This window comes from Heterocephalus glaber, unplaced genomic scaffold (assembly GCF_053883595.1).
Source record: "Heterocephalus glaber isolate CG9 unplaced genomic scaffold, H.glaber_assembly_v1.0 deba00001428, whole genome shotgun sequence".
Lineage (NCBI taxonomy): Eukaryota > Metazoa > Chordata > Mammalia > Rodentia > Bathyergidae > Heterocephalus > Heterocephalus glaber.
The window spans coordinates 25,629,265-25,652,058 of NW_028258293.1; the positions used below are offsets into that span (position 1 = coordinate 25,629,265).

Consider the following 22,794-nt stretch of genomic DNA (forward strand, 5'->3'; position numbering starts at 1 on the left):
AGGGTTGGCAGTGGGTAACCTGCAATGATAGTGCAGTTCTTGGACCAGCCACAGGGGGCAAAACCCAGGGATTAGCAGCCAGCAGCAGCAGGGAGAAAAGGAGTGACAATCTGAGCACAGGAAGCTGAGATCAGATTGGTTCCTTGGCTGGGTCATGTGATGTGTAGGGATCCCCACAGTGTCCACAGGATGGAAGGTCAGGGCGGATCCAGGCACGATTCTTAGCTGGTCTAATCTGAGAATATTGGAGCCTGGAGCAAACTGGGCATCCTGGGAGACCTGTTCAGATCTGAGGGATGACTGATCACAGCTCTGGAGCAGCCCAGAGGGAGGGAGCAGAGTTCCTGGGCTAGGTAGGCAGGCTGGTTTCAGAGTGTGACTCAGGCCCTAGATAGGAAGCTAGAGTGGGCCACATCCGGGGTTCAGCAGCCACACAGCAGGAGGAGGGGGGGCCTTGGCAGGTCCTGAGTCGAGTGTATGGCACCTTCCTGAGAGGCTGACAGGAGACTTTCTCCCCTGGTCCCCAGAGCTTACTCAAGCTGCACTGGACCCTGGATCTTGCCGGCAGAACCTCATAGGAAGCCAGACCTGGTTTGAAGAGCGGAGGGACACAGTTCTCACCCTAGTACAGGGTGGGTGAGGTACTGTAGCCAGTGGACACAGCTGGAGGAAAAGGGGCAGTGGGTGAGGCGAAAGGCTGAATCCACCAGCATCCCAGGACCTTCTGCAGAATGGAGCTTTCCTTTGGAGCGCAGCAGAACCTTCTCTTCCCGATCTCTCATGTGCTTCATATTTAGCTTCCTTAAATACTTAGGTTTCAGGTGACAGATCATCTCTCTCTCTCTCTCTCTCTCTCTCTCTCTCTCTCTCTCTATATATATATATATATATATATATATATATATTCTGAACAACTTTTTAAGTATACAGTTCAGTGTTGTTAACTATAAGCAGAAATTCATTTGAAACACTAAGGGAATTAAATTCAGTCTTTACTTACAATATTCACAAGTTACAATGGGATTATTGGAATGAATCCCATCAATAGTTGAGAACCATCTGTGTGTGTGTGTGTGTGTGTGTGTGTGTGTGTATAAAATTGACTCAACAATGCAATGTTATAATCATTTGTTCATATGAGGCATTTTGAGTAAATTTAAAGACATTTTTCAAAACAAACTTATAGAGCCTTTTGTGTTTATCCACATATTTACTAATTTCAGCACTCTTCACGTCTTCTGTTAGTTCCTCTTACCATCTGCTTGCACTTCCTTTCAGACAGAACAGCCTTTTATACCCCAGCTGCTGCAGGCCAGTGGCTTGCCCCTGGGAGGATTGTAACCTCCCCTCCCGGTAACAGCATTTAGCTGGGGGAATGACTTCAGTGTGTAGTTAGTCCTTTTTACTGAAATTAGAAAAATATTTGGATATCATATGAGAAGTTAGGCTACTTCTAATGCTTTTGTTTTTAGAAATCAGTCGGTGTTAATGCCAGCAACTGGCCTGGGTAAACAAAATGTCTTTCTTTTATTTTCTTTGTATCGTTATAATTTCCCCTCAATTGTCTTCCAACTGAGGGAAGTAGGAGATGTTTTAAAATGCATATGCTAAAACCTGTTTCAAATTATTTAAATTTATGATATATGGGAAATTCAAATAGAGAATTCCAAGGTGAAATAAACATAGAATGGTATGGGGATGCATTTTTAATTTGTCACTTTATAGACTTTAGTTGTTGTTGTGACAGCAGATGAGACCACTGAGGGAAAAGAAAAAGGGCCAAGAAACGATCTGTCAAAAATGCCAGTGTAGAATAATTTCTCTGGTGCGAGAAACTGAAAGTGTAAATAAAGATCAAAATGTATAATAGATAATGTGAAATAGGAAGAAAAGGTCCGAAGGGGAAGGGGAAGTAGGGGGAGTAGGGGAAAGGAATGAAGGGAAAGGAATAAATATGAGAAAATGAAAAAATGGAAACAAAGTCTTTGTAAATAGGGAAGGATGGAGGGAGTGAAGGGAGGGCAGGGGAAGGGGGAAAAACTAAGAACCAAGATGCATCATGTAAAGGTACAAGATCCCAATGATTAATGTAACTGTATTGTATACCTAAAATGTACCAAAAAACTTAATGAATAAAAAAAAGAAATGCCAGTGCAGACATCCGCAGATCACTGAGAAAAAAAAATGCTTAGGAAATGATTTAGAAACAAAGTTCCAGGCCCTTTAAAGAGAAGAAGTAAAGTGGACCAAATGTGACTGTGCTAAGGCAGCACAGAAGCTTGCATGGGGTTGAGAGGAGAATAAATAAAAAGTGAATTTGGGAGTGTAGACCTCTCCTGCAGTGTTTGTCAGATATGGGAGAGAGTTAAAGTAAGAAAAAGCTACAGAGAGAGGCAGAATTAAAGGACTATGGAAAAACAGTTCTGGGAGAGAAAGAGAGCTCTGAGAGCCACATGAAAAGCTCCAAGCCAAGGGATGTACATGGCATAGGCCTTTAGAAGGGTGTGTTTGTAGGGAGGAACATGTGTGAGTATGTATGTATGGAGCAGGAGAGGAGAGAATCAGACTATTGTAGAAATTTTCAAATAAATGTCACATGATTCAGTAAACATCTTGAATTAATTTTCAGGTTCCAGAGTTCAAATTGTAATGTGGAACTATGTTCACACTCCTCACCCAGGCAGCTCCCAACAGCAGTACCGCAATGGCTCCCACCTTCCTGCTGGTGGGCATGCCAGGCCTATCAGCTGTGCCATCCTGGTGGACAGGACCTCTCATCGCTGTCTATCTCCTCTCTGCCCTGGGGAATGGCACTATCCTTTGGATCATCGCCCTGGAGCCCACGCTACATCGCCCAATGCATTTCTTCCTCTTCTTGCTCAGTATGTCGGATGTTGGTTTGACCACAGCTCTAATGCCCACCTTGCTGGGCCTGGCCCTTGCTAATGTTCATGCTATCCCTGCCTCAGCCTGCCTCCTGCAGATGTTCTTTGTCCATGTCTTTTCTGTCATGGAGTCCTCTGTCTTGCTGGCCATGGCCTTCGATCGGGCACTGGCTATCTGCCGCCCACTCCACTACCCAACAATCCTCACCAATGGTGCCATTAGCAAGATCGGTTTGGCCATTGCTTTCCGATGCCTGGGTGTCCACCTGCCCCTGCCCTTTCTCCTGGCCCACATGCGATACTGCCGCCCACAGATCCTGACTCATTCTTATTGCCTGCATCCAGATATGGCCCGTCTGGCTTGCCCAGGAGCTTGGGCTGCACTCTACAGCCTCGTGGTGGTCCTGTCAGCTATGGCATTAGATCCCCTGCTTATTTTCTTCTCCTATGGCCTAATTGGCAGAGTGCTGCACAGTGTGGTGTCCAGTGAGGATCGCTGGAAGGCTGCTCAGACCTGCGCTGCTCACCTCTCTGCTGTGCTCCTCTTCTACATCCCTATGATTCTCTTGGCCTTTGTAAACCAGCTCAAGCTGCCACTCCCGCAGCCTGCACACACTCTTCTCTCCTATGTCCACTTCCTGCTCCCCCCACTGATGAACCCTGTCCTCTACAGTGTCAAGATGAAGGATATTAGAGAGAAAATACTCAAGAGGCTGCGGCACAGGAGGGTGGCTGTGCTCGGTGAGTAGGATGTTTCTCCACACGTGATGCAGAGGGCTCCTGATACAAGGGCTTCTACAACTGAGACTTCAGCTTATAACACATGAAATAGTCATTCAGGTAAATCAGTGCCTATACTTGAATGTATATACTGGTTCCTAGAATGTGTATGTGTACATTAAGAAAAGAGTCCCAGAGAATTGAAGTACCCCCTGACACACACACACACACACACACACCATAAACACACACACTATTGCACTACATGTCAATGGCATAGAAAGCACCAGACTGCAGATTTTGTCACAGCCATCCAAGTGTGTGGCTGTTGTTTAGTTGAGGTTAATTCCTTGGTGATATCTGCAACTTAATAACTGAGGGAAGTGGAGGAGTTAAACACCTCCATGGCAGAAGAAAAAGAAAACTGTAGTGTTCTGCCCAGCTGGATGGAGTACTATTCCCATGTGTTGCACCTTTGTAAGAAGTAGTATTCAGATTGATCCTTAGGGGTGAAATGAAAGAAGAAAATGCGTTAACCTCTCATTTATGGTCTTAAGACCAAGATATAGGTCCTTTAACTCATCATCCAGGAAAAGGAAGAAGTAACATAGATGATTTTTTTTATGCTTTACTCTGTTTTTTAGTTTAGTTTACTAGTACATGTGTGCAGCATGTAATATTTACATTCTTTGTGGGAAGTTGATACATGTACATAATACATCTTAATTCCTTTCTTTATTCTCTCTCCCTTCTCTCTCCCCTCCTCCCGTGTCTTGATCACCTTCTTTTTTTTTGTACTTGTTTGGTGTACCTAATGTTTACATTCCTTGTGTGGGGTTGGTACATGTACATGACACATCTCAATTCCTTCAGTTTTAAAATGTTAGTTGAATTTTTTAATATATACATATTTTCTGTTAAAATTTCACATGATTCAGAAAAATGAAATAAACAAACATCACCTTACATTACATTATCCACACTCAACCCATGGTACACAGGACTACCACTGTTAATCTTTACTTCCTGATTATACTTCCACACTCACCTAAAGATCAGAGTTGGCACATTGGACTTGCCTTCACCATGATTTTGAGCATGCACGTATAATTTGTTCTTTTCAATAAAGCCCTCAAGACCTGTTCTGGGTGCTAATGGATCTGATAAGAGAAGGGATTTCAATGCTATCTTTCTGTGCAGTTTGACTTCTTGTGCCGCACTTGGTTTTCCATAGCAGCTTCTGCTTCTTCAGCCTGGTCCAGAATGAGACATATGGTCCAGGCCTGAGCAAAATCCACAGCCCGGGCCCAGGCCCTGCTGCCTGGATCCCCAAGCAGACACACCAAGTCCAAGCAGCCTCAGTTAAGGGAATCTCTGCCCACCTAATGCCCAGTGAGCATTACATCAAATGTGACAGTTCCAAGCAACTGCACTCTTCTACTTGATGACATTCTGCATATTTTTCTGCACCTTGTTTTTCTTGTGGTTAAAAATTTCCTTCCAAGTCAATTGATATTAATTTAATTCACTCAAATTGCTACATAATATTTGATTGGATAGATTATAGTTTATTCGACTCTTTACTAGTAATAAATATTAGAAAGGTCTTCATTTTCAAACCATTCCAACTAATGTCATCTTAAATACTCTTCAACAGTTTCCCATTTATACTGATGTTGTTTTTTTATTTTTTTATTTTTGGTACTGGGGATCCAACTCAGGTCCTTGCACTTGCAGGTCAGGCAGCAGAACCACTGAGCTAAATACCCGGCCCCTGATGCCATTATTTTTTAAGAATAATCTTCATATCATTACTCCTACACATTATTCAAAATTCTAATATTTGCCCCTTCACAAAAGACCATATCAATTTATATTTTTGCACATGAGAAAAATATGTCTTTTATTTTACATGCCTCCCCCAATTGACTTGGTGTTTTAAATCTTTCATCAATTTTGTTAATAAGAATCATCTCATTCTATTTTATTTTTTATTTCTCTAATAATGAAAGAGAATATTTTACACATGTCTATTATTATTTTGATTTTTCTTCCATGAGGAATTTATTCAAATAAACTTCATCCATTTTTCTATTGGGCTGTTTATGGTTTAAATATATATTTGCAAGAAATCTTAGTTTTAGCCAATTCCTATTCTAAGATTTGTGTTTGGCCTTGTGTAGCAACCAACTCTCAAGCAAGTATAGATAGTATTACATAATTAAATTCATTTTTATTTTACTTTATAGTTTTATATGTTGCTTCTAAAACGGTATGCTCGGGCTGGGTATGTAGATCAGTAGTAGAGCACTTACCTAGCATACATAAGGCCCCAGTTCAATCTCCAGTACTGCCAAATCATTATCATCATCATCACCAATATTTTTGATCTCTATGTTCTACATATAATCTCTTTAAATTTTGTCTTAAATTAAGCTGAGTGTGGTGGTGCATGCCTATAATCTCAGTACTCAGGAGGCTGAAGCAGGAGGATCACCATGAGTTTGAGACTAGCCTAGGCTACATAGTGAGTTCAAGCCCAGCCTGAACTACACTGCAAGACCCTGCCTCAAAATAAATGAATAATAATTTTGTCTAAAATTTTTGCAATAGTTTTTATTGTTGAGTCTTTCTCTGTTAAAGTCCAAAATTATATTATTCAGCAGTAATAAAATTGCATTAATCATGAATATGTACTGAATCATCTGTGAAATTCATTCTTTTGTTTTCACTGAAATAAAGTACTACGTACATCATCTTTTAAGTATATGTGTATATTTATATTTACACATATGCACACATATATCTGTGTATATGTATAGACTTTGCTTTATAAATCCTTTATGACATATCACTAATCTTTTTAATAGCTTCATAGTGTGATTCAGTTAAAAATGTGGTATAGAGCAATCCCAGTCCATCTTAATGAAACAAATAAAATCTTTGGATTACTAATAGGCATTGTATTTATAGAATATGTGGAAAAAAATAGCCATTAATAATGTTTCACAACCAAGAATAGATGATGTGTTTCTTTTAACAATAGTGTTTTTATATTCTTCAACAAAACTCTTTGCTTAAGCTAAATTTACTTCTATGTATTTTATAAATGTATGACTTTTGTTGCTGTTGCAAATAAAATATTTGTCATCTATCATTAATATGCATTACTTAATTATTATGTACATTAGAGAAATTTTTTGCATTTTTTAATTTTTGTATTTTATTTGCATGTAGCATAAGTAACTAAAAATAAATGATTGCTAATTTTCCCAATATTCAAATTATGTAATTTTCTTTTTTGTTTAATTCACTAACACTTCCAGAACAACTATAAAAGATAAGAATAAAAATAAATATTCGAATTTTGTTTCTACTTTTAATAGAAACTGCATTTTTATTTGACTTTTTAAAATTATGGTTTGCTGCTAGAGTTTTGAGTAAACTTTATAATATTTGAATAGTTAATTTGCATTACAGTTTTATTAAATTTTTAATAGACTTACCTGCTGAATCATACCAAATCTTTTTCATCATTCACTTATGAACCAATATTACTTTTTAATGAATTAATAAAATTTTAGATATTGAAACATGGTTATTCTCTGGTTGATTATTAAAAAATGCATTTTAAATGAAAAGAAGCAAACTGAATCCACATAGCACCAAAACAAGAGCAATTATATACTGGGATGTGTTCCTCATACTGTCCCAAGCTTCCCTTCAAGGTTTCTCTTGCTAAGGCAATTAGATGAGTCAGTTTCTCCATTCAGAAACAAAAATACTAAGCCTGAGGATTTAAGGATTCCCCAAATATATGAAAGTACTACCGAGACAGCACTTCAATGCCTCCGTTCTTTTAAAGATGTTAGTCAGAGGTACAGCTCAGTCCAGAAGCACCACTGTTGAGCTCTGAGAAAACCCCCTTTCCCAACATCTCCCCTTCTCCTCCCTCCGAGCCTCACCTCCAGGTTTCCATGTAAGCATCGGAGGAAGAATGACGTGCACTTTGGGTTCGTCAACTTTAATTCTCACCCTACTACTCCTTCTGTCCTCTGTACCACAGGTGTATTGAAGATGGCACCAACCAGGTCCCCATGACATAGTGTATAAATAGCAGATATTCAATAAATGGTTATTTAGAATTAATAGTGAAGATAGATTTAAATATATTTTATCCAATTTGAATTAAAAGCTCTTACTATCTCATTTTGTAACCAGAAAACTGCAACTTGGGGCTGGTTGAAAGTGCTTTGGAACGGACTTTTATAAATCAGGGATAGTGAGCTAAAGCCTATTGCCTCTGGCTGCCCCTCTGCTAAATCATGGAAGAAAGAACACTTTCACAGCAAAACTTCAGCTACTTGCTTCTGGTTCCTACTCTTTCCTGGCTACTGGCCAAATCTACACCAATTCTGTCAAAAACATCAAGCATACAGTGCTTGGCATCACTACCTCTAGCCTGAGAAGGACATCATGCTGCCTCTGAAAAATCAATCCATATCAATCTACTGATACATTTGGAAAAAATGTTCTTTTTAGTAGCACACAAGGGGATGGACATATTAACAAGGAATTTGCTATTGTAAACAAAATTTAACAGTGATACATAGCAGTTGGATGAAACTGCAGATCAGGAAAATGCTTTATAAAATCCAGTCTCTGGATTGGTCTGAAGGCTCAACAAAGCCATCCAGACTAGCAAGCACAATTTTAAATGTGTGTGTGTGTGTGTGTGTGTGTGTGTGTGTGAGAGAGAGAGAGAGAGAGAGAGAGAGAGAGAGAGAGAGAGAGAGAGAGAGAGAGAGAACCAGAGACAGAGACAGGGATTGTAAGTTCAAATTCCAGGAGGAGCCAGACAAGTAATAAACAAAAGGAACAACTTTGTATTGGGTACTGTGTTGACTAATAGGTCAGTCAACTCCCAGTAGATTCCTACTAGATGTTTCCCTGTGAAAATACAAGACTAGCATAGTCATATCTTTCCATTGTTAAGGTAATACATTATATAAATATGATTTTATATGAAATTATCTAAATAATACATGGCTCAAACAAAGTTACATGAAGAGAATTTTTTTCATTAAGTTTGTTGGTACATTTTAGGTATGCAATATGATGACATTCATCATTGGGAATTTGTACCTCTACATGATGTATCTTGGTTCTTATTTTCTCCTCATTTCCCTGCCCTCCCATCAACCCCTCCAATCTTCCCTATTTACAAAAAATTTGTTTCCATTTCTTCCTTTTCTCATATCTATTCCTTTCCCTTGGGGAAGTGGGAGATGAAGGCATATTTATAAACAATTTAACTTAATTAATACCTATGATGCCTAAAGAATGTTTATGTTATTTTCAAAGTGCATATGAAATACACAATAATGTATAATACACACAAAGTAGTTTTTGAAACCACACAGCTTTTAAATGTCAGAGCTAAGAGCCAAGGACATGCTGTTGAGTCTTTGTCTCTGTCTTCTCCCTGGAAGAGTGGACCTACTGCAATAGAGTTTAGAGAACAAGTAATTTCTGATGAAGTCTAGTTCATCTTTCCTCTGTGAGCTAGTTTCTAAATCCACAGTCTTGAAATATATCTTAAGGTTTAGGAGTAATCATGAACCCTAAAGAAAGGTTGCCCTAAAGGAAGATGGCATGGTCCTAGTCCCTCCTGTGGACTTCTTGTTGGGCCTTACTCATTAGAAGATCTTGGAACTTCTTTGTTCTGACTTCCTTAAAAACTGACTTCATCCAAAATCAGTTTAAGCAAATGACATAGTTGCTCTAGTTTCCCCTTTCACACTGCCTAGAGAAATATTAATTGAATATTAATATACATGATGCCAAACTCCTGAAATCTTGTTAAAGTGAAGATTGACTCACAAGCTTGCAGCAGCATACAAGATTCTTCCATTTGAACAACTCTCTAGATAATGTCACTGCAGCAGGTCAATGGGCTGCACTTTCACTAGCAAAGCAAAGAGCATACTCAGACAAATGCAGACACGTTGTGAAGAGTTTAATGTAAATCACAATGAGAATTTAAATGAGAGAAGGCAAATGTTTCCAGATATGAAATGCTTCCAGGATCTTGCAGGGTTCTCTTAGTCACAGTTCACGCCTGCATTTCTTAACTCTTTCCTGGAAGATCCTTGGGATTTTTCCTCTTCATTCCTGTGCTGGAGGATAAATGTCTTCAGTGACTCAAATAGCAACAAAAAGATCCATAGAGTGTCTAGGAAATATAAGCCTCTTCTTCCTCAAAATTTGAAATGAATCACTATGAAGTTAATGGAATAATTTCCTTTTTGGTAGAAACACTGTCCTCTTCCTAAGATATTAATTATTGCAGGGAAAATGGAACTTGCACTTTTGTCCCATCACTTAGACTTCAGGTCCAGCTTTTCCAGGAGTTTTACTCTAATCTGCCGAGTTTTTACACAATATACAATGGGATTCATCACTGGCGGTAACAGCAAGAAAGCATCTGCTATCAGAATCATAGCTAAAGGAGACTTATGCTTAGCAAAGCGATGCATGGTGGCCAAGGTGATGATGGGCACATAGAAGATGAGCACAGCAGAGATGTGAGATACATAGGTGTTAAGAGCTTTGAGCAGCTCCCCACGGGATGCGATGCCCAATACTGTTTTCAGTATGAACACATAGGAGATGGCAATGAACTCACTATCTGACATCATGCAGAGTGCAACAAACAGCCCATAGTAAAAGTTAACCCTATTGTCAGAGCAGGCCAGCTTCATGACATCCTGATAGAAGCAGTAGGAGTGTAATAACAAGCATTTATTACAGTATCTGAGTCTCTTTAATGTAAAAGGAAGGGGAAGCACTAGAAGAATGCTTTTAATAGCAAATGCTAGGCCAATTTGCAAAACTCTGGAGCCTGTAAGGATAAAGCTATATCTCAGGGGGTGGCGGATGGCTACAAACCGATCAAAGGACATGATCAGGAGCACCGAAGACTCCATGTCTGTGAATCCGTGGATAAAGAATTCCTGGGCAAAGCATGCATCAGCGGAAATCCCCATAGTGTTGAACAAGAAGATTCTCAGCATAGTGGGGATGGAGGAGAAAGACAGGCCGAGGTCAGAAAGGGCCAGCATGGAGAGGAAGTAGTACATGGGCTCATGAAGGGAAGTCTCCATTCTGATGACACAGAGGATGATGCAGTTGCCGAGGATGGCCATGAGGTACATGAGGCAGATAGGGATGGAGATCCAAACAGGCATGTGCTCAAGCCCTGGGATCCCAATCAACAGAAATGTGGAGACTTCAACCTCAGAAGTATTGGGAAGAAACATCACAAATCTCTGTGTAGCTGCTATGAGGTCTAAAGTGACATTCAGAAAATAGACAAAAAGTATCTCTGAGTTGTTAGATAAACTTCATGGAGCTCAATATTAGTTGACCAGAAATAATATAATTTTTTCTATATAAGGAAAAAGGTAGAGTAGAGCTCAACAGCTCCTTCATACTATTTGTTTAAGAACTCTATGCTAGTCTTCAAATCTAGTAAAAATACTGCAATGTATGGTGTTTGGACCAGTATTTGGATCCATGTGGCATTTGGTCATATTCCTGATGCCAACATCACTGACACCTGGGGCAGCACTCGTTTTAAGGGCTCTACAGCAGAGAAGCCACAGTAGTGCAGCCTGTCCTTCTCAGGGGAGTGGGATGGAGAGAGAAACATGGTAACAGGACTTCCATCCCTTTCTCTAAGCCCTTCAAAATGGACCATAGTCAAAGTCCCATATTGCAGGCTATTCTTGACAGGCTCCCAACTTAATTTGTGTAACTGAAGAGATTATTTTTAATGCATTTATCATAAAAATATAAAGAAATTGGGCTGGAGATTTGGCTCAGTGGCACCACGCCTGCCTGGCAAGCTCAAGGTCCTGAGTTCGATCTCCAGGAACTGGAAAAAAAAAATATATATATATATATACAAAGAAGTACCCTATATCTTACACATGGACCCCTAATTTTTTTCAGTCACAAGTCTTCCACAAATGTATCTTAATCCCTTAAATCGTGTAATTAGTGAAGTATATTTTACCTCCAGCCTCCTAAAAGGCATAGAGATGATCTCTATAAATTCCAGTGATTTTATTAGAAAATATAATAGTTCCTTTGGGATATTTAATGTGACTCTCTGGGACACATGCCAAACTCCTGCCTGACCTAGTCCAAACCAAGAGTAGAAAGACTTTGAATCCTGCAACTTCTGCAACTAGTCCACTCTAGCACCCTGGTGGGAATCCACATCTTATTTATATTCTCATACTTTTTTTTAGCTTCAATAAATTCTTTTTAGAATTCATAATTACCTAGTCCCCTGGGAAAAATGACTCTACTTGCTTCACTGCTATCTGTCAATAAAGGACTCTTCTAACAAAACCCAGGCAGCAAGCCACAATACCAACAATACCCTCTTCAGTGGAGAAAATCAACAACTAGGAAGAATATATCTATTTATAGATATCTGTTAGCCTCAGCGACTCCACTATTAATCTAGTGGATGCATAGCTGGTCCACAGCTGGTCCAGCAATGGCACATACTGCCAAAAGGAGCCAAAAATATGGAGTTCTTTTAACAAGGATTATCTTGGTAAAAACATGGAAAACAGCATTCTCTTCATTCTAAGAATGTTAGCAAAAAGAAAAATGTGTTTCTACCTTTGACGAAATTGTCTAGCATAGAAGAGAATGAATTTCGTCCCCCACCAGGGGTCATTTGGCAATGCCTGGAGACATTTTGGGTCATCATAACTGGCGAGGAACTTTACTGACATCTAGACAGCAGGGGTCAGTAAGCCCCTAAACACCCTCTAACCCTGAGACAACCCTTCACAGTGAAGACTTGCCCAACCCTTCACAACAAAGGATTATCCAGCCCCAGATATCTATAGTGCCCAGGCTGAGAAACCCCATCCTAGACCCTATGAAACAGCAGAAAGTTACACACCTAATTACTTACGGAGACATTTACAAACATGACAAATCACTCATTAGCAAGTCAGATGTCAAACTTTTAAGGAATTTTGTCTTATGAGTGAAAACAATTATTAATATTAAGAAATCAATGAATGGTATAACTTGCTAATTAGATTTTAGAAGAAAAAACATGATTTTCCTAAGAGAGGAGAAAAATTCATAAAATTGAATAATAATTGAAGATAAAATTCTTAACACTTAGAATTCTTCCTAATGAAGTGTACCATCCACGAATTCAGGCAAAACATGTTTACTAGTGATCTACTGAAATGAGTGACACAATATCACATCCACTATCACAACTACTATGCGATTCAATGGTATTAGCAAATTTTAAAATACAAGTGAAAAGGTTTTTAAAAAAGCAGATGTCTGTATTTACATTCTAATTGCTTTTTCTGCCAAAAGAATATCCAAAAGAATTGACTATAACCTCTAAAAATAACTTACCTAAGTAACGAGACAGATAAATATAAAAAATCAATAGATATTCCTGTTTATAAAGCTCACCACTGAGAAAATTTTATAAAAATGAAGATTTTTTCATTATATTCACAAAGTATAAAATATACTGGTATAATAAGAAGTTTGTGTTAAGTGGCTGATACAAGTCTGTAAAAATTTACTAAGTAATATAAGAAAGCATTTTATTCCTTAATTCCTTTTCTGGATAGAACCTTCCATAGTAAACAGATGTGAATTTTCCCATTAAGTAATACATGGTCAATCAACAGCACTGGGGAAATCTTCATAGTGACAGATGGATCATAAAACATATATTAACTAGATACTTAAAACATGTAAACACAGTACAATATGGAAAACAACAAAAAGAACAACATATCCTTTGCTACATCAAAATGTAATTTTAAGCTACTATAACTATCAAACTGTAAATAAGATGTGTGTGTGTGTGTGTGTGTGTGTGTGTGTGTGTGTGCTGGAGATTGAACTCCATGGCTTATGCATGTTCAGCACAGGTTGTAAAACTAAGACACACCTCCCACCCGTCTAAATCTTTTTGAAAATATATAAACATTCCTGTTCTATACAACCTTTCATTTGAATTGCAAATTTCAAGGAAAAAATACACCTCATGATAATATCACAATAAATGAAGGAAATGCATTTATGACTTCCTAAAGTTTAAAGCCATTATGTAAAATATCTATCTGCATTAAAAACAAATGTTGTTGATTAGAAAAGATATAGGTAAACAAAATTAAAAGTAACAAAGTGAGAAAATGTCCCCTAGAAGTCATCATTCTCCCCATTTTGTTGGTAAAGCGAGGTCCACATACTTGGGGTTCTGATCTTGGGTATTTGCTTCAGAACATATTTATCAATTTCACATATAGCCTCTCCTTGCTGGCTTTTTAAAAAACTCAAAACAATGGATAGGCTAGATTGGTTCTTATGAATCATGCCTACACATTACAATCCCTTAGAACTGTTTAAAATATGAAAACTAGACTTCAACTCATATCAAAAGCCCCAAATATTTGAAGATGGTGTCCACGTATCTGAATTAAATCAGATTATGTATCTATTCTTTTGGTGATGTTCTGAGTTTTCTTGATAGTATGAGAGTTAGAAACTCTAAGCAATAACACTAAGTATAGAGTTCTATGGCAGGCAGCTTTGATCATAGAGAATGATAAATATTGGGAGGCATGGTTACTCTAGTCAGGTAAAATAATAATCGTAAGGATTGAAGTCTTTCTTCATTGTCTAGAGGTAGGGACATGGTAACTCACTGCCATCCATGGTCCTGTCACATGTAAATCTTGCACTATAAAATCTCCATCATCTGCCTATTTTCAGTTGTCCCTATGATGATCAAAAATGTCAAGATATATTTGAACTGTATCTTTCTAAATGAATACAGTAGTCACTATTAAGACAGCCAGAAAAAAACTCAGAACATGAGGATCCTGTAAGAATGTAGAACTGCTGCCAAATGAAAAGAACTCACCCAGCTTGTTTACTAACAAATACGATCTATAAATATCCAGATTTAAAGGATAGGTGAAGCAGAAACAAAATATATAATGTGTCACTTTTAGGGCCCTACAGAGTCACTAAAATTCAACCCCATTTCCTTGATATAACTGGCTTTGACAGTTTCAACAGGAAATAAATATTTGTTGTAAATCTCATGCTGATATCTCACTTCCCACAATCTTCAGTTTGAGCCAGTTGCTCTGAGTGTCTCTTCTCAATTTTTTGCTCTCCGCCTCTGAATTACCATCTTTTTCCTCTAAGCACTTGTTTGTCGGCTTGCTCACTTCCCTCTACTTTAACTCTCAACAGTCTGTCTTGTGGGCTTAGTTTCTGTGATCCTAGTGTCTTACCTGGCTCTCAACAGAGAGAGAGGTGCCCTTTCTGCTTTCTGCCCAGAGAGTGTGGATGTTGCAGGCTCACAGACTTGATGCTTTATAAGAAATCAGCATGTTTCCTCACCCTGTTGTCAAGAACCCTTGAGACTCCTCATTAAGTGGGACAACTAGAATTTCCTGGGCAACTACTCACACTGGACTGAAGCAAATCAAAACTATATTTATATCTCTCTTTTCTGTATAATATTTTTAATATCTCAATGGGGCTTAGTATGCTATCTTAACCTGTGTAGGGCATGTAGTAATCAAAGCATTAAATTATTAAAATGATTAAATCATTAAAGCAGTACTCTGTTCTTAAAAATTTCTTATTCTTTGGAGTCTCTATTTCCTCTCCTGCAGATATTCATTAAATACATAGAAGATCAATGTGAATGAGTCATCTCACTGTGCTGTGCAACACTAAAACTTAATCCTCCTATGTAATTTTGTTTTATTGCCTGATTTATCCACTCACATCTTTCACATTTCCCAGCCTCTAGGAATCACTATTCTGCTTTCAAATTGACATTTTTGGCTACCGCATATGTTATTTATGTTTTTCTGTGTCTAGCTTATTTCCCCTAACATCTAGTTTGATCTATTTTGCTGCAAGTTAGAGGATTGTGTTGTTCTTTATGGTTGAAGTATGTTCCATTGTGTCTGCACACCACATTTCTTTTATCCATTCATATTTGGATTGGCATCCAGGATGACTCCATATTTTAACTACTATGAATAGTGTCACAATAAACGTGGGCATGTTGACCTCCAGCTACTCTACTGAATTTGGTTATTAAGTCTAGAAGACTTTTGGTGGAGTTCTTGGGGTCTTCTATGTAGAATATCATGTCATCTGCAAATAATGACAATTTTAAATCTTTGTTTCCTTTTATTCCTTTTATTTCTTTCCCTTGTCTAATTGCCATGGCTAATGTTTCTGAAACTATATTGAACAGGAGTAGTAATACTGGACATCCTTGTCTTCTTCCTGATTTTAATGTGAGGGATTTCAGTTTTTGATCATTTAGTATGACATTGGTTGTTGGTTTTTCATAGATGGCTTTTATCAGATTGAGATAAAGACTGTCTATTCCAATTTCCTGTAGGGTTTTTATCATGAGTGAGTGTTGATTTTGTCAAATGCTTTTTCTGCATCTCTTGAGATGATCATATGTTATTTGTCCTTGGCTCTATTAATATAGTGTATTACATTTATTGATTTGCATATGTTGAACCATTCCTGCATCCCTGGGATGAATCCCACTTTGTCAGGGTGTATGATCTTCTTGATGATCTTCTGCATTCTGATTGCCATTATCTTACTGAAGATTTTTGTATCTATGTTCATTAGTGAGATTGGCCTATAGTTCTCTTTTCCGGTTGGGTCTTTCTCTGCTTTGGGGATCAAGGTGATGCTTGCTTCCAGAAATGAATTTGGGGGCATTGCTTCCTTTTCAATTTCACTGAAGAGTTTAAACAGTAGTGGCAATAGTTCCTCTCTAAATGTCTTGTAGCATTCAGCAGTGAAGCTATCAGGACCTGGCCTTTTCTTAGTTGGTAAATTTTTAATTACATTTTCAATTTCATTGATTTATATTGGGTTGTTTAGAATTTTTAGGTCTTCTTCATTCAACGTTGGTAATTCATATGCATCTGAAAATAGGTCCACTAGGATTAGAGGTCCCATTTGACCCCGCTATTTCCCTGCTGCGTATCTTCCCAAACGAATTAAAAGGATCATACCACAGCAATTTATGTACACCCATGTTCACAGTGGCACAGTTTGTAATAGCTAAAATTTGGAAACAGTCTAATTTACCATCAACTGGAGACTGGATAAAGAATGTGGTTTTTTAATAAAATGGAGTACTACTGACCCATAAAGAATGAGAAACTAGGGACATTTATTACTAAATAGATGCATATTGAGGCCATACTCTTCAGTGAAATAAATAGGACACACGTGTAAATACTGAATAGTTTCTGTGGTGTGAGAAACTGAGAGTGTAAATAAGGATCAACATGTATTAGAGATAATGTGAAAGACGAACAAAAGATCCAAAGGGAAAGGGGAAGTGGGAGGAGTAGGGGAAAGGAATAAATATGAAAAAAGGAAAAAATGGAAACAAAGTCTCTGTAAATAGGGAGGGTTGGAGGGGTTGAAGGGAGGGCAGGGAAATGGGGGAAAAAATAAGAACCAAGATATATTATGTAAAGGTACAAATTCCCAGTAATGAATGTCAGCATGTTATATACCTAAAATTTACCAATAAAATGAATGAATTAAAAAAATATATATGCATGCAAGTATCTCTCTGGTATACTGATTTCACATTCTAACCCAGAACTACAAAACTGAGTTATATGGTAGAAGCATTTTTAGGGGTTTTTTTTAATTAATTAAGCCCATTGGTACATTTTAGATATACATAATGATCACATTCACCATACGGAATTTGTGCCTGTACATCATGTATATTGATTCTTTTGTTTCCCATTCTCCTACCCTCCCTTCAAGCCCTCTTCCTCTCCTTATTTACAGAAGATTTGTTTCCATTTTTCCTTCTTTTCTCCTTTCATTTTTTTTCCTTTCCTCCCCCCCTCAATTCCCATTCCCATTTGAACATTTTCTTCCTACTTCACAATATCTACTATATATTTTAGTCCTTATGTACACATTCAGCTTCTCACACCAGAGAAACAATATGATATTTACACATGTGTTGATTTTTTCACTTAAGAGTATAGTCTCAAGGTGCATCTACTCACCTAGAAATGTCTCAAGTTTAATCTTTTTTATGGCTGAATAGTACTCCATCGTATAAAAAAAAACCCCATCTTTATACAGTCATTCATTGATGGGCCTTGAGGCTACTACAAAGATTTAGCTATTACAAACTGTGCTGCTATAAACATAGGTGTGCTTATATCACTGTGGTATGATGCTTTAAATTCTTTTGGGAAGATACCAAGGGAAATAGCTGGGTCAAATGGAATATCTAGTTTTAGTTTTGGGGGGAATCTCCACACTGATTTCCACAGTGGTTGCACCAGTCTACACTCCCACCAACAGTGCAGAAGTGTTCCTTTTTTCCCACACCTGCACCAGCTTTTGCTATTGGCTGATTTCTTTTTGATAGCTATTCTTTCTGGAGTGAGATGGAATCTTAGAGTTGTTTTAATTTGCATCTCTCAAATGACCAATGATGTTGAACACTTTTTCATATATTTATTTGCCATTTCTAATTCTCTATCCGAGAAGTGTCTGTTCATTTCAGATGCCCATTTTTTAGATTGGGTCTCTAAATTTGGGAGGTCTGAGTTTATTTCATTATATATTCTAGATATTAGTCCTTTGTCTGAGGAACAGCTGGCAAAATTTTTCCCATACTGTGGATTGTCTCTTCATTCTGTTGGTGTTTTCTCTTGCTATGAAAAAGCTTTTTGATAAGATGAGATCCTAGCTGTTGGTTCTTTGTAATAATTCCTGTGCAATCAGGGTTTTGTTCATAAAGTCTTTGCCCATGCCAATGTCTTCGGGCATTTTACCTATTATATCTTCTAGTAAATTTAGTGTTTTTGTTTTAATATGTAGATCGTTGATCCATTTTTATTTTAGTTTAGGGCATGGTGAAAAATATAGGTCAATTTTTTTTGAAAGAATTATTTTATTTATATATTAATTGGTACATTTTAGGTATACAGTACATTTATATTTATCATTGGGTGTTTTTACCTGAACATGATGTAACTTAGTTCTTATTTTTTCCCCCATTACCTATGTGTCCTTCACCCCCACCACCCTTCCCTATTTACATAGACTTTGTTTCCATTTTTTTCCTTTCTCATAATTTTTCCTTTCCCTTCTTCCCTTTCCCCTTCCCCTCCCACCGCCCCTACTCCTTTGGACCTTTTCCTATTTCAAATTATCAATTATTCGTTTTTATCATTTTCATCCTTATTTACACTCTCAGTTTCTCACAATAGAGAAACTATTTGGTATTTACACATATGTGTCCTAATTATTTCACTTAAGAGTATGGCCTCAATATGCATCCATTTACCTATAAATGATTCTAGTTTCTTGTTCTTTATGGCTGAGTAGTACTCCATTTTATAAAAAAAAAAAATCTTTATCCAGTTTCCAGTTGATGGGCACTTGGTCATGATAAAAACGCTACAGAAAATTGGAATAGAAGGTCTTTATGTCAACTTGATTAAGGCTATCTATGAAAAACCAACAGCCAACATCATGCTAAATGGTCAAAAACTGAAAACTTTCACACTAAAATCAGGAACAAGACAAGGATGCCCACTATCATCACTCCTGTTCAATATTGTTCTGGAAACATTAGCCATAGCAATTAGAAAAGAGAAAGAAATAAAAAGAATAAAGATAGGAAAGGAAGAAGTGAAACTGTCATTATTTGCTGATGATATGATATTTTACATAGAAAACTCAAAAAACTCAGTCAAAAGTCTTCTAGACCTAATTGACACATTCAGTAGAGTAGCTGGATATAAGGTCAACACTCAAAAAACAATAGCCTTCTTATACGCAAACAGCAGACCCATTGAGAAAGAAATTTGGGAAATAATTTCTTTTACAATAGCATCTAAAAAAATGAAATATCTAGGAATCAACCTAACAAAGGAAGCAAAAGACCTCTACACTGAAAACTACAGCACTCTGAAGAAGGAGATTGAAGAGGATATAAGAAAATGGAAAGATATCCTTTGTTCCTGGGTAGGAAGAATCAATATAGTGAAAATGGCCATACTTCCAAAACTGCTATATAGATTTAATGCAATACCGATTGAAATTCCAACAATATACTTTATAGGTCTATTTTTAATCTTAGGTATGCAGAAAGCCAATTTTCCCAGCACGATTTATTAAAGAGGCTATCTTTCTTCCAGCGAAAGTGTTTGGTTCCTTTGTCAAAAATAAGGAATTAATGGGCCAGGATTTAGCTCAGTGGTTCTGCCGCCTGCCTCACAAGCACAAGGTCCCGAGTGCGATCCCTGGTACCAAAAAATAACAATAATAAATAAATAAATATATAAATAAGGAATTAATATGAGAAAATGAAAAAATGGAAACAACGTCTTTGTAAATAGAGAGGGTGGGGGGTTGAAGGTAGGCCAAAGAAAGGAGAAAAAATAAGAATCAAGATATATTATATAAAGGAGTAAATCTCCAATGATGAATGTCATTATACTGTATACCTAATAATAAGGTGGCTAAGTACGTCTGGAGTTGTTTCTGCATCTTCTAATATTTTCCATTGATCCTGGGTTTTGTTTTTTTGTTTATTTTGTGTGTGTGTGTTTTATAATTTTTTGAGGAAACTATACTGTTCACCATAATGGCTATCCTAATTTACAATCACATCAACAGTGTATAAGAGCTTTTTCTCCACACACTCATACCAGTTTATTATTTTTTGGTCTTTGGATAACAGTAAAATAAATTGTAGTTTTGATTTAGGTTTCCTTTATAGCTAATGGTATTGAGCCTTTTCTTTTAGTTTTCATTGAATTTAAAGTCCATTTCCTGATACATAAAAATCCAAGGAATAAATGACCTTATACTTTCTTTCTACTCTCCTCCCTCCTATCCCAAATTCAGATTCATACAGCATGATACTGTTCTAGGCAGCTAAGTTAAATAAAAATTAAGAGTCAGTCAGTCAGGAGCCAGACCTGGAGAGAGTCGAGGCAAAAGATGAAAACATACCAGAACTGTGGCTGGAGGCACATCTGTTGAAGGTCAGGCCTAAAGATAAGGATGTAATGACCAGGCCTACATGCCTCCCCGAGGGATATACAATGACTTAAGATTGTACAGTGATTTGGCATCACCTGGTCCAGTAAAGTCTAGCTAGATATCAGTCATCAAAGTAGTTGACCAGAGCATCCAGACCCAGTCACCCAGGTGGATGACCAAAGCATCCAGAGTCATCCCTTCCCAAAAATGCCTTTGTTTTTTCCATGTGCTCTTGCTACATGACCTGCTTCCCTACTGGATCAATATTAGCTAAGAGGCCATACTTGGAATCCTATACATTGATGGTAGTTTGACCCACACTGTATCCACACTGTGACTTTGCTATTTAAATTGTCCCTGACAAAGGGTCTTGGTGACAACCCACTTTGGAGACCCCTTATGTCTCTCAGGAGTTATCTGTCAATAAATCTTTCCTATTCTTAACTTGCATTTTTTCTTAGATTTTATTCTTCATTTTGGGGACATGAACTGGGCATACCTGACATTTAACAGGTTGGGAGTAATATTTCTCCTATGTCAAGACTTCCCTGGGCAAGATACACAAATTAATATACAGTCTTATAGCTATGACTTCACATTATTTTTAGATCATTCCAGTTTGAAAAGCAAATAAATCTTGAAATACAGTTAAACATTTTTAATACAGAATATATGGTGGGACTAGAAAAATGACACATAATTCTATATCACAAAATCATTTCACTATATCAAAGGTAGCATTCATCAAAAAAAAATTATATCCTTTTATTCTGGTTCAGGTTAGCACAGTTATGTCCATTTTTAAAATTTATTTTAGACCATGATTTTTTGGAGCAACTTTTATGTTTTTTCTGCAATTCAAATTATTTCTTGTTTTGTCTCTTAGCAGGATAAAAGACAAACTTTCTTTATGGTTTAACCAATGATTTATGGCTATTTGTTCATGAGGATAATTAAATACATGAAAAATATGATGAGCATCCTGATATCCTCAGGGTTTTATTTAAATAAAATTCTGGTCCATTAGGTCTGGAATGGGTCCTCAATTCTGAGTTTCTGCTATCAATCCACCCCTGAGGCCATGTTCTGTACAAGATTCTAGTATGTTCTTTGTCTCATGACATCTTAGACTGATTCATTCCTGTAATTATTTTATGTGGTATCCCTCAGTAAATTTAATTTACGTTTTATTGTCACAGGTGAAATTTATTGCATATTTATTCCATTTACTGAAGCACATACTCCAAGTTTTTTAATTCAAGAAATGTGGGTAAATGATAATTTTATTTGTTTCTGTTTATCTATAGACTTTCTCCTTTTTCCTTATATAATTCATAGTTAGATTCACTGTGCAATTATTTATTATGTTTAAAATATTTATATTTAAGCAATTTCTACTTTTATTATAGTACAGTGGATAAAACTACTAGCTTTTCTTGCTGGCTATAAAAGGAATAGTATTGTCCACTATATTAAACTAAACCATAAAAGTGTTTAGATAAAATTATTTAAACCTAATAACCCTTAGAACAACCTTCATATAGAAGCTATTAGGAAACTCTCATTGATTCACAACCAGATCTAGAAGAACAAAATTCATCTTACTGAGCTGTCTTTGTAATCATCTCTTCCCCATTACTTAGATCACTAAATTCTGATCTTTATTGTTGATGCTATGAAATTCCACAATACTATTTCCACATATAATTTTCTTTCAATTCTGTTTTATTTTTTTCTTCTTGATGAGTTTTATTCTGCTGGGTAAATGTGGCAATTTTTGCTTACTCTAAAATCAATAGATATTTGGGTTATTTCCACATTTTATCTGTAAGGAATACTTCTGCTAAACATTCTTAGACATTTTAGTGGATATACAGAGTTTACCAAAAAAGGTATACACACTTCAGCAGTTCATGGTACTAATAAATATCTGGAAGCTAATGGACATGACTTTGAGCACCTCTTATAATTGCAGGTAATTTTTATTAATATCATGCTGTCTGGATAAATTTAGCATTAC

At 37.0% G+C, this 22,794-nt stretch overlaps 2 protein-coding genes across 2 annotated transcripts; one reads left to right on the forward strand and one right to left on the reverse strand.

Moving 5' to 3' along the window:
- Positions 1-1,385: 1,385 nt before the first annotated feature.
- On the forward strand, positions 1,386-4,010 carry Or51s1 (olfactory receptor family 51 subfamily S member 1). Its single transcript, XM_004863460.2, has one exon. It carries the CDS (start codon positions 2,660-2,662, stop codon positions 3,632-3,634), a length of 975 nt encoding a protein of 324 aa, XP_004863517.1. The 5' UTR covers positions 1,386-2,659; the 3' UTR covers positions 3,635-4,010.
- Positions 4,011-9,985: 5,975 nt separating this feature from the next.
- Positions 9,986-10,927, reverse strand: LOC101712940 (olfactory receptor 51A7-like). Its single transcript, XM_004863345.1, has one exon. The coding sequence runs from the start codon at positions 10,925-10,927 to the stop codon at positions 9,986-9,988; it is 942 nt and encodes a 313-aa protein (XP_004863402.1).
- Positions 10,928-22,794: the final 11,867 nt, after the last annotated feature.